The 12,583-nt window shown below is 26.8% G+C and overlaps 1 protein-coding gene across 1 annotated transcript; it reads left to right on the top strand.

The window, feature by feature from the left end:
• Positions 1–402: 402 nt before the first annotated feature.
• On the top strand, positions 403–5,500 carry LOC113852527 (WAT1-related protein At1g68170-like). The gene is made up of 7 exons (XM_027482829.1): positions 403–545; positions 2,580–2,642; positions 3,327–3,443; positions 3,662–3,923; positions 4,166–4,324; positions 4,544–4,695; positions 5,082–5,500. The coding sequence occupies exons 2-7, from the start codon at positions 2,596–2,598 to the stop codon at positions 5,368–5,370; spliced, it is 1,026 nt and encodes a 341-aa protein (XP_027338630.1). The 5' UTR covers positions 403–545; positions 2,580–2,595; the 3' UTR covers positions 5,371–5,500.
• The last annotated feature ends 7,083 nt before the right edge of the window (positions 5,501–12,583 follow it).

Raw genomic sequence — 12,583 nt, 5'->3', positions numbered from 1 at the left:
TAAATTTTATTGAAAATAGTAATATGTAATATTATTAATGCATTGAATTCAGTAATATTAAGTAATTTTAAATAAAAATTTGATTATATCTTTACACAGACATTAAAAAATTGATATATTAAAATTTAAAACATTTAATAAAAATTTATTATATAAAATTCTTGTCCAACTTTAAAAAAAAAATTCTTAAAAAAAGTCAAAAGTATGTAATAATAAGTTGACATGGTGGCATTAAAGTGGGAAACAATGAGCACCGCCTCTTTTCTGCTTTGGAAGCTGCACTGCCCATAAATGCTATTCTTTGTGATGCCAGTGTCCTACAACTTAACTCCATTCCCATTGTCACACAACTTAATGTCTCTCTCTTTCTTTCACTTGTCTCACTGAATTTAACCCTTTTGGGGGGTCTTCTGAGTCTACTGAGATCGATGAATACGCAGAACGCAGTGCATGCATTGAAACCAGCTCTGTTAATGGTGTTGGTGCAGATTGCAAATGCTTGGGTCAATGTTCTCTACAAACTCGCCGTAAACGATGGCATGAGCGTAAGCGTGATTGTTGCCTACCGATATGTTTTTGCCACTGCTTTCATTGCTCCCCTTGCTTTCTTCATTGAAAGGTTCTTCATTATTCAATATTTTTCCTTTTCATATGCCCATTCTCTATATCTATCTACACACACATGCTAGCCACTCCTAGTATCGTTATTTACTTATCTTAAATGGCTTTTCGCTCTTTCTAAAATGACCGAAAAATATATATGTAAGGTGAAATATTATTTATCGTTAATTTAAATTTAAGTATTTTATTAATATAACTAATTTTAAATTAATAGTAAATACATTTCTTATTTTTATTTTACATGTTTTGTCAATTTAAAGATGTTAAATCCATTTTCAATCACTGCAATCTATACGGGCAAATATCATTAAAGACCTGTAACTCTAGTGTTATAGTTGTCATAATTACTATTTTATAATAATAATAATAATAATAACAAAAATTACTTATGATTCAACATGTACAGTATTTTATTTAACATGTTCATATTTTATATACAGTTTTTTCTAATTTTAATAAATTTTTAAAATATTTTTTATGATTATTAATATAAAAAAATTATAAACTTTTAAAGGTATTTTTCAAATTTATCTTTTATAAATATTTTGAATTTTTTCAAATTTTTTTAACAATTAAAATGATAATAAAATTTTACTTTTAAATAGAGTAAATTTAGAATATTAATTTTTCAGAAATTAATATACGAACTATTTGTAGAATTTTTTTAATCAATATAGATAAAATTAAAGAGAGTATTTTTACTGATCATTCTTTTTATGATTATGCAGATTATGGGTAACATTTACATATAACAACACCAATAAAGCAAGCGATAACAACTTTTTCATTGTTACTTTCTTACGTAAAAAATGAGAATCCTTGGTGCACACGAAAAAGAAAAAGATATATAATTTTTTTCAGTCTCAAGATTTTTCGAGAATGATCATTGCTTTGTTTCTTACTTGCTGACTGAAATTTTGAAGTGTTCGATAGTGGGTACTGCTGTTTGAGCAGATTGGTTATTCGACCCACTTAATGAAGATGCAAACGTTGAAGTCCAGAATTCGTTTGAAGAATACGACTTTTCATTTTCATTACTATTTCAGATGAATTGAGAAGCAATAACAATAGTACACTGAAAAAGAAATTTTAATTTGTGTTGTTAATATTGTGTTAATTAATATATTGTATTAAATTATGAATATAAATTTTGTAGGCCAACACTAATAATTAATATAATGTATGATATTAATTATATATTTGATGTATCAATAGTACATACATCAATATTCTATATTAATAAATCTAATATTTTTATACAAAACATTGTATTGACGGGAAAAATATAAAATTAAATTATGACTTAAATAAGTAAATAGTTTATAAAAATATTTTTTTTTAAAATTAGTTTTTATATATTTTTTTAATGATTTTAGTCCTGTAAAAATATTATTTCAAAGTAATCTATGTCATTAACGGAGATTTGTTAAGTGATAGTTAAATAAACTATTTAAAATACTCGCTTTAGATTTAATTTTTAAATAAATAATTATTTTTAAAAATATATATCTTTTTGAATTATTATTTAATAATTTTTTTATTCTTGTAAATTTTAAATAATTTAACTTTTTATTGTTAACAGTTATTACATGACTAAAATAAAAATAAAAATTTAATAGAAAATTTTAAAAATTAAATTCTTATGAACTAATTACTTATTTAAACTTTGTTATACAAAATTAACAATAAATGCATGAAATATTATGAGATATTATTTATTTAATCATCACTTAAAAATTCTTAGTTAATCAGTAATAACTATTTTAAAATAAAAAATTACAAGACTAAAATGGATAAAAAATTTATTAATGAATGATAATTTATTTTGTAGTAGTTGGAATGAGGTCACTTAAAGGAAAAAGTATTGGAAGTGCGAAAGATGAGGGGAAAAAGACAAGGTTGAAGATAAATAATAATGATAAGTGATATGGTGTTTGTTGATAATGAATGATTTGCAGGAAGACGAGGACAAAGATGACTTGGACGATATTGTTTCAGGCATTTCTTTGCGGCTTAATTGGGTGAGTAATCATTTCTTTTTCCTTTGCAGCCAAACAAATTCTAGTTTATGAAAATCCATGGTGCAGTCCACGTGGACTGCTAACCTTGCCTAACTCTCTTTCAAGACCCTCAATCAATTGTTCTTCATTTTTACATTAAAGTTTTAGATAAAGAAGAGGTTAATTATTCTCCTTTTAAAAGTCAAATATAATACAAATTGAATTATCATTTAGAACAAAATTTGAATGATCTGTATACTGCCATATGATTTGCCAACTTTAAACTGAATGCATGCATGGTAAATATAGTTTGGCATAGTTGATTAACAGTGTGAATGACAGATGTTTTATTAATAGAGACTGTATCTATTTTGATAATCTTGAGTTGCCTTGGTGCATACTAAAAGAATGTATGCATATTTACAGTCATTAAGACAAAATTAAGCCTAATTTAGTTAAAATTAAATCATTAAGACACTATTGCATGCGTTATGAAATAATGATCATCATTAAATTCAATTCACAAGAAATTATTCATATTTAATTTCTTGTTTAATCAAAATCAGTTCTATAAAATGATTTTCGTTTTGTTATAAAGGAAGTTAGATGAGGGAATAATTAAGAGAACGAAAATTTGCAGAGGATAATTTGCTTTCTATTCTATTCTATTTTTTTTTCTGTTCTTTCTGATGATTTAATATGCAGTGGAGCATTGCCTCAAAACTTAAACATGGAAGCGCTTGCTTTAACTTCTGTAACGTTTACAACTGCAATAACCAACCTCATTCCAGCCATCACCTTTATCATATCCCTCTCCATCGGGTAAGAAGTATTAAATGTAAAATTATAATTTGTAATTATTCAATTTCTTATAAGAGTTTACTGTTAACAACATACTATCTTTTTCTTACCTACACGATTATTAAAGAAAACAAGTTGAAATGTATATTTCACCATTTAATCTAACACTTTTTCTCCTACTTATGTTAATTATATTCTCAATGATTTTTCTTCATTTTTTGGCTTTAAAACATGTTCAGATTGGAAAGACTAAATTTGAGAACAGCAGGAGGGAAGGCAAAGATAATTGGAACGATAACTGGAATTAGTGGGGCAATGGTACTGACATTCGTTAAAGGCCCCGAAATTGAGATGCTATCTTTCCACGTAAACCTTTTCAACAACCGAAGCAGAAAAAGCCATGTGGTTCACTCACACTCTGCCTCCGGTTTTGTTACCATGTTGGGTGCTCTCGCCTCTGTCGCAAGCAACATCTCTTATGCTCTCTGGCTTATCATTCAGGTCAGTTCAATTTCTTTTTGCAATCAACTACTGTCGTTTCTGTCAAGCTTGTCGTTTAGACATTATGTGCTTGGACATGACTTCCATCAAATTTCTTGTAACCTTGATCCCACGTTTTGAAATTTTTTGAATAACTATTTTTATCATTATTTAATTGGAGAACTTGATGGTAACGTATAAATAATATTATCTTAAAATTTCCTATGTTGTATGGTTTTCATTAATGAATTGTTGTCGCACAGGCAAAGATGAGTGAAAGATACCCATGTCCTTATTCGAGCACTGCGTTGATGTCCCTAATGGGGGCACTGTTATCCATTTCGTTTGCTTTTTGCCTTGATAGGGATTTGAGTCAGTGGAGGTTGGGTTGGAATGTTAGGCTACTAACTGTAGCTTATGCGGTATGCTACAGCATTCTTTGCATTGACTTTTTTTATATATATTTATTTATTTGTCTTTGACATCGATATATAATAACAAAATTTTTTAATTGGGAATATGGGAAAAAAGAACCCACAGATCAATTCGTCTGCAGTGTTTCTTCGCATTGGCTTTAATTTATCATTAAATATTGACTAGAATTGAGGCTATATACTAATTAAGATGAATTATTGATTTAGGGTATAGTGGTTTCTGGAGTGATGGTGGCAGTGATTTCGTGGTGCGTACGCACGAGAGGCCCATTGTTTGTCTCTGTTTTTAGCCCTCTAATGCTTGTGGTTGTGGCCTTCGCTGGATCCACGATTTTGGATGAGAAGCTATACCTTGGAAGGTATATCTGATTTTAATTATTGCTGTTGTTGTTTCCTCAAGAGTTATCACCTCCCAATAATTAATGCATAGAGCTCAATTATTCACTATACAAAATGATATTTATAATACGTCACAATGTCAACCCTGGTTACAGATGGTTAACAACGCACCTATATTTTCCTCTTTATACACTCATTTTGTTTGCATTTGTATATATACCATCAATTGGTTGATGCATTGGGGAAAACTTATATATCACATACATGAAAATCCCGTTAAGGCTTTTCCCTTCAAGTTAATTATTTGAAGGGTAGTATCAAGTGGATTTATTATTATTAATATTAAAATCTGTGGCGACGTACATGTTTTTGGTTTGCTTTAATAAGCTAATTATTTGGATTTCAGCATCATTGGATCAGTGTTGATTATATGCGGATTGTACGTGGTTCTATGGGGTAAAAGCAAAGAGATGACAAAGAATCAATCTATTCCATCAGAAAGCACCCATAAATCTGACACTGTCGAAGTAGTCGTCAAAACTCAAGAAGATAAATGCAACAATAAGAACAATACGCTTGCAGATGCGGTTCAAGGTAATGAAGATTCATCGGAAAATGGACCTGAAAACCATGAAACCCACATACAGTACGAGGCGAGGGAAGAAGTAATATCTCGAAAAGCCTCACATACCTAAACAATCCATGTAACTTCTACAGAGATGCTATATAGTATATATTATTGAATCACCATTCTTTTCCAATCGTCCCAACATGCTATGGGCATTTTTCGTATGTTCTTGGGAAAGGAAAGCACGGTTAATTAACTTAATTTCTCTACGCTCTTTCCTTTTTGCTGTCCCTTTTTTTATTGGGTTCTTAAAACTAAACATTATAAACAAAGCTTTCAAACTAAAAATGGCCCCATTTTTCGTACATAAATCCTTATTAAAAAATAATAAAATTTCTCTTATAAATTAAACAAATTAACTTTAAAATGGCTAGATTTGATTATTTATTTGATATAATTCTAACATATTTTACTTTTAAAGCAATAATATTTCAGTATTTATTATTATAACAAAACTTAAAGCGAACAAACATGTTAACTTTGTCAGCTAAAATTTTAATATAAGTATGATCCAATAGTGAGGAAGATAATTTGGACTACAAGTACGAGGTGTCTCTTTATCTAAGATGTCTTAGGCAAATTTAGAGTAAAATTCTCCTACTTATACAACTTTTTGATTTATTTCTACCCACCAATGTACATATCTCAGCAATAAGCAAAAATTACTAAAGAGAATACAAGAGGAACTTTAACTCTTTACATAAATTGACAACAAATATTACTCAAATAAAAGATGTAGTTACTCCACACAAAATTAGGAGAGTAACAATTCATCTTCACAACGCGGATTACAAATGTACTACAGTAAAAAAATTTTAAAAAAAAAACAAATTTTATAAGAATTAGAATATATTAATATTAGGTATCAAATTTGAATATTTACATTTCTTAATAAACTTTTATTGAATAGAAGATTGATTAATTCAACTGTTGATTTAAAGACTCTTATTAAATAAATAAATTTTATAAAATTTCATATAAAAAATATTTATTATTGTATTATATTCTTTTATTTTAACAAATATTATATTTTTAAAATATAAATAAATATCAATTATTGGATAAATATACTTATACGTGTCAATTGTTGGTTTAATCAATCTTACATGTAATGTAAGATACAATTTGAGGGAAGCTGTAATATCTCGAAAAGCCTCATATACCTAAACAATTCATGTAACTTCTAAAGAGGTGTTATATAGTATATATTATTGAATCCATATAGGCATAGCTTGTCATTTTTTTCCAATTGCCCCAACATGCTATGGGCATTTTTCGTAGTGTTCTTGGAAAAGGAAATGCACAATTAATTAACTTAAATTTTCTCTCGTTCTTTTGGCCGAATTTGACGTTTTATTTAGTGGATTTTTTATTTAAAATTGTAATTCAAAAATAATTTTATATTTATTGTTTTTTCCAAACCATTCCCCTGTCTGTGATAAATCTGGCCACATGACAAACGTTTCGCCAATATTACTAGCAAAACTTACTAATTTTTATTTTTTAAAATATGTTTTGCCACAAAGATTGTGAAACAACATAGATTCTGCTGCACGTTAGACATACAAAATTTCGCCATACAATTAGCAAAACTTGCTATACAATTAGCAAAACTTGGTGAACAATTTCACCATTAAAAGAGTAAAATATACAGAATGATGACAAGTGGCACATTTTGATAATGTCAATATTTATTTTAAAAAATAAGTTTTATCGTAAAAATGGCGAAACTATTAATTTAAAAAATATCGCGTGCTTTCTGCTATTAATGTTAGTCCTGTCAACTGTAAACTAGTTTTTGATAAAGATATAAATTGGATAATTTTAGGTGATGACTTAAAGACTTTTCATGTTAAGTATTTGGATTTCTTGGTTAAATTTCTTCTAAACATAGAACTTTTATAATTATTTGTATATTTGAGAAGATAAATGCAAATTTAAGTGTCTTTATTCTTTTTTGATATATTTTGCAGTTGGAATCAGAAGAGAAATATCATCAAAAGTTGATGAAATTTGAAGGATTAAGAAAGAAGCACAAAAAGCATAAAATTTGAAGAAAAAACGAGCTTCTAATGGTCTCCTACTACAGTGAGACACTCTTGCTACAGCAAAAATTCATATTTTTAAAAGAGTGATTGTGCTTTTCTCACTACAACGAGACATTTGTCATGTTAGCGAGAGTGTCTTCTCTCGCTGTAGCGAAACATACGTCGTTGCAGTGAGAGGCAAGCAGAATCACCTCATTTTTGTTTCAGTTCTCGCTACAGCGACAAGAGAAGCATTGTCCAGAATGGTATAAAAGGCGACTTTTGTGTTTCAAAAGGATTTATTGTTCCATTTCAAGAAATAAAGAGAGACAAAGGGCAGTGCTTTTAGGAATAGAGTGGGAACACTCATTTTCAAAAGGAGTTATTGTATCTCTTTTCTTGATACTATCATTACTATAGTTGTAATGAGCAATTAAAATTATTATGGAATTGAATATAAATCTTTAAACTTGATGTATTCTCAGTAATTTATATAAATATAGTCGTCTCTGCTTTATTTATATTGATTTGGTGATTTCAATCCATATTTAATGCTTGAATCTGTTTAGCTGATAGCTTATTGAACCCAAATCTAAGTTATATCTAGGAAGTTATTGCTCAAATCCATATATGATTGAGATTACTCAATAACTGGTCATTCTTGGAATAAATTTTGACTTATTGATTGTTTTTAAATCTCAATTGTAATACTGGATAGTTTGTTAATTGCTTAAGGAATTAACATTTAAGAAATTATCTTAGAAGTATATTTTTCAGGAATTGAGATATATGATTTTTGTATTTTGCATCAATATCAATGAAAATGATTGTTATGTTTATCATTGAATTACTGGCAAAGAGGGTGATAGATGAAATTCAATCTCAGTTTTTCTAATTTGATTTTTATTACATTTTACATCATTGTCTTACATTATAATTCTTACTCAATTTCTATGAAAACTATCAATCAATGTTATTGTATATAAGTTCAATCAATTTATATCTTAACAATTAATACACTTTGAATTAATTTATGAGGATAATATCTTATTACTCTACCGATTATTACTTGCAATAGACTTGATACACTTGTCGTGTTTTAAGAAAACATCCCAACAAATTTAATATTTTATAATTACTTAAAAAAGAATGTCAAAAATAGTGCAATGTGTGTGACCATGCCTTTGTATAATTGTAGTTCACTTAGAGCCGCATGATTCATAAGAAAATTATAATCAAATGCTTTGATAATCGGTCACACACGCCACTTAGATGCTTCAAAAGTTTCCAAATATATAGATAATCGTTGTTATTCATTGTATTTGATAATAAAATATGCAAGTGGAAAATAAATATTTTGTTTAACTCTAACTCATTTTACAACTAATTTTATTGTTTTGCAAAGTATATTAGCTCAAAAAGATGTACTTAGAACCATGGTAATACCAAAGAGAATCGATAATCTCAGCTTTTGACAAAGAAGACAAAGCGAAAGTTTTGTGAAACAAGTCTTAGATTCAAGGTTTAGGATAAAATGTGTTTATATTGTCAAACTTATCGAGTCTCTTGTTTATGTGTTATGTATTGTTGATAATGAAAATAAACTTGACATGAGTTTTATACCAAGCTATGTATAAAATTAGAAGAAAGAGTGAAAGGGATTATAAAAAATAAGGACAAAGTAGAGTCTTACTTATCTATCTCAAATAATTGTTGAGATTCTTAACTTCAATAACACTTGGCATTTTAGATGTCATTGAAATATATGCTTACGGAGATATGGATTTATAGTCTAAATTGACAAGTGAGATGAGAATATTTAAAAATATTAAATAAGATTTTGGAAGATAAATTATTGTGCGTGAACAAAATAATGTCATACTAAGTAAATTTATTGGTTTATAATTTTTATTATTTGTGATTCTTATTTTCTTATATTTTTTTAAGTAATATCTAATTCATTTCTTGTAATGTAATATGTTATTTAGATCAATGGTGGAAATTTTTTGATATGGTGTGCCAAATTTACAAAAGTTAGTTATTTGTATTTTAAACTAAATTTATAGTGCTTTATGTTGTAAAATAAATTGGAGTGTGTTTGAACATATTAATTCCGAAAGAAAAAATAGAGTAGAGCATCAAAAGATTAATGATCTTATCATTGTTTGTTAGGATTTGATGTTACAACAAAGGTAATTACTAATTACATGTTTTTTTTATCATTTCATTGAATATTTATTCTAATATAAAATATTAACTTGAATTTTAATTAACCTTAAGAATCAATTAAGGCATCAAAATTATGACCCAATTAATTATGAAACATGAAATGGTCATTCTTATTGGGTATTAAAAGAGTCAACCTTGTACTTTAATGTTGAAAAAATAGAAGCTTTACATAATAACCTTACAAATATGTCCATCCAACCTCCTTCAAATGATATAGGTATGATGTTAATAAGTTTATATATTTATAACATAAATATTATAATTTTATTTTTTAATTTTATTTTTATCTTATTTATCCCTTTATCTTAATTATTAAAATTTATATTTAAATTTATATCATAGATAAATTGAATTTGAATAATGATAACGAGAAAGATTGATAAGACTTAGACTTTATTGTCATGAAAAACATGAACTTGAATATTTTAAAAAATACAAACTATACCAGTTTTTAAAATAGGAGCTATTAATCACTCAGTCATCTCTCTAAAATTTAATTTCTATTTTATCTTTATTTCGTTAAATAAAATATGACGTGTGAATTTTTTTTGAATTTGTTTATGATACAGTGTTGTAACAAATTCTTAATTGTTACTAGTTTAATTAGGTAATTGGGTGATACTAATTACTATAATATTGTAATTTAAATTATTTAAATTATGTTAATTTGTAGTTTTAAAATTAATTAGTCTGTGTGGATTAAGTGATCTGAAAGCATTGACTCTTATTTAGGTATTCTTATTTTTATTAAAATTTATAAGAAAGATATGTACTCAAACTCAATAGATAAAGTTAAAAAGAAAATGTCAAATTGAAAAGTTAATTTTTAATTCAAATTGTCAAAACACAGAAAAAACATATTTTAATCCAACATACATTTATAATCTTACATCACATCACTATATGTTTATGAGTACAAACACAACAAGTTTTCAATAATAGAACAGAACTCTCCTTACCTTGAAATAGAAATTTAGAAAAGAAGTTTGTGAAGGATCTTGCTTAAAAGTTGAGTTCTTCCTAAATATCACAAGAGACCCTTTTAGAGGTGAGAAAACAAGAAAATACTAAGGAAATAGAGAACCAAACTTCAAGAACTTACCAAATAGTAAGAGGAGTGAACTTCCAAACTTAGATAAGAGAAAGATTAGGGTTTATCAAAGATTTTTTGAGAGGAAAGGAGGATATAGTAGTTAGAGAAAATTGAGAATGGATCATAACTTAAATTATAATTCGAGTTTCTTAACTTGAAAAACTTTAAATACCCTTCACCTCGTGACATTTTCGCTACATCAACCTCTTCTCTTGCAGCGAAAAAATCAAACATTATTTTCTCTTATCGTTTGTCATTTTAACTATAACGAGAGCTTCTCGCTATAGTGAGAGAATCTCTCGCTACAATGAGTGTTGTTTTGTCATTCTTATCTACTTCTCGCTACAGCGAAAGAGTTTCAGAAAGCATGATTCTGGATGATCTTTCTCGTTACAGCGAAAAATCCTACAACTCATTCACCTAAAACTCTTTTAATTTTAAACATCATACATTAACAATCCACATATAATATAAAAATAATAAATAGCAAAGATAGGGGTGTTACAGAGGGAAAGGCTTGGTTTTAAAGATATTCACTTTACTAATTTTTCTAATGTAAAAGAGATTTACGATATTTTAAGCCAAAGTATTATGTGGGTCCTAAATGGACTATAGATTCAACTAGACCAAAATAAAAATCTAAAGATGAAATGCAAGGAAAATTATACTACATTGAATAAGTTTATTGAGAAAGAGATAATTTTTAGATTTCTATTCAAGATTCTAGGAAAGTAAGACCTTCCTTCTTTGTCAAAAGTCTAAATATTGTTCAAGGTAAGGAGAATCACTAGGCGGTAATGTTGTAGGAGAAAAATATAGAGGTTTAGCACTAGCATTTTTAGAAAAATCACCTAAGGTTATATTGTTTGATAAGTTCTCTAAAAAATCTAATAAAAATGATTGTTCGTGGTCATATTGCCAGAAGACTTATCATAAGAAGATCAAAATAAATTAATATAAATTACACTCACTTTTATACTATTTAATAACTTTAAAATCAAAGTTAGATTAAAAGTTTTAATTACATAAATCATATTAGCAAAACTTTAGCTCAATTCAAAATTATTTATTATCTCATTCACATACATCAAAATTAACATAATATATACTTTTGAAATATATGAAACTAAAGACCCTTTACTACATTAGTATTATAGTTCAATTTTGATAAATTTGACAAAAATAATCAAAATAATATATAATTATTAAAAATAAATTTTATTAATTAATTCTTATAATATTGTTAATATCATTTTAAAAATGGCTTTTATCAACTAACTTTTATACTAACTCTAATACTTCAATAAGTGTTTTTGTCCCCCTTTTGCTCTTTTTATCCCTCCCCCTCGTGGTTTTTATGCTCTTCCCTTAATTTTTTTTTTAATTTAGATTATGTAGTTTTAATCTCTTAGGTTGTTTAAAATTTTAAAAAGTTAAACAATAAATAAGGATGTTTAAAATACGAGTCAAGTATGAAATAAGTTATTAATAATAAATACAAAAAAATTAAGCATAATAATTTTTTTTTTAAAATAAGTCATTTAAAATTCTTTCTACATAAAAGTTATTTGATTAAAATTCTGCAATAATTTAAAAAAATAATTTATTTTAGCATCTAAAAACATAAATCGTAGAAATTTTAAAATGTTTCGTTCAAACACAACCCTTTTTTTATATATCAAATGTGTTCTTGTAATTTTAAAATTTGTCTGGCAGTGATTTTATGTCGGATAAAACTATTTACTCTTAATTTATAATGTAAATCATTTTTTATTACTCAAAATTCACTAATTAAAATATGTAATTTTATAAAAAAATAAAAAGTATCAATTTTTCATCTTAAAAAAAGATAAGGGAATTTATTCATCCAAAAAAACATTAAATATTAAATTGAAACAAAAATATAAAGTTATAAGGGTGTATAATGTAAT

The sequence above is a fragment of the Abrus precatorius genome, unplaced genomic scaffold (genome assembly GCF_003935025.1).
Source record: "Abrus precatorius isolate BTA unplaced genomic scaffold, Abrus_2018 Scaffold10, whole genome shotgun sequence".
Lineage (NCBI taxonomy): Eukaryota > Viridiplantae > Streptophyta > Magnoliopsida > Fabales > Fabaceae > Abrus > Abrus precatorius.
Note: the sequence above shows the minus strand (reverse complement) of the source record. Positions and strands in the feature narration are given on the sequence as shown.

Excerpts from the sequence above, each read along its gene's own strand:
- LOC113852527 (XM_027482829.1), top strand. The coding sequence starts at position 2,596 with ATGACTTGGACGATATTGTTTCAGGCATTTCTTTGCGGCTTAATTGG. Across the intron at positions 4,325-4,543 it reads TACTAACTGTAGCTTATGCG|GGTATAGTGGTTTCTGGAGT; the intron begins GTATGCTACAGC and ends TTATTGATTTAG. Across the intron at positions 4,696-5,081 it reads GAGAAGCTATACCTTGGAAG|CATCATTGGATCAGTGTTGA; the intron begins GTATATCTGATT and ends TTTGGATTTCAG.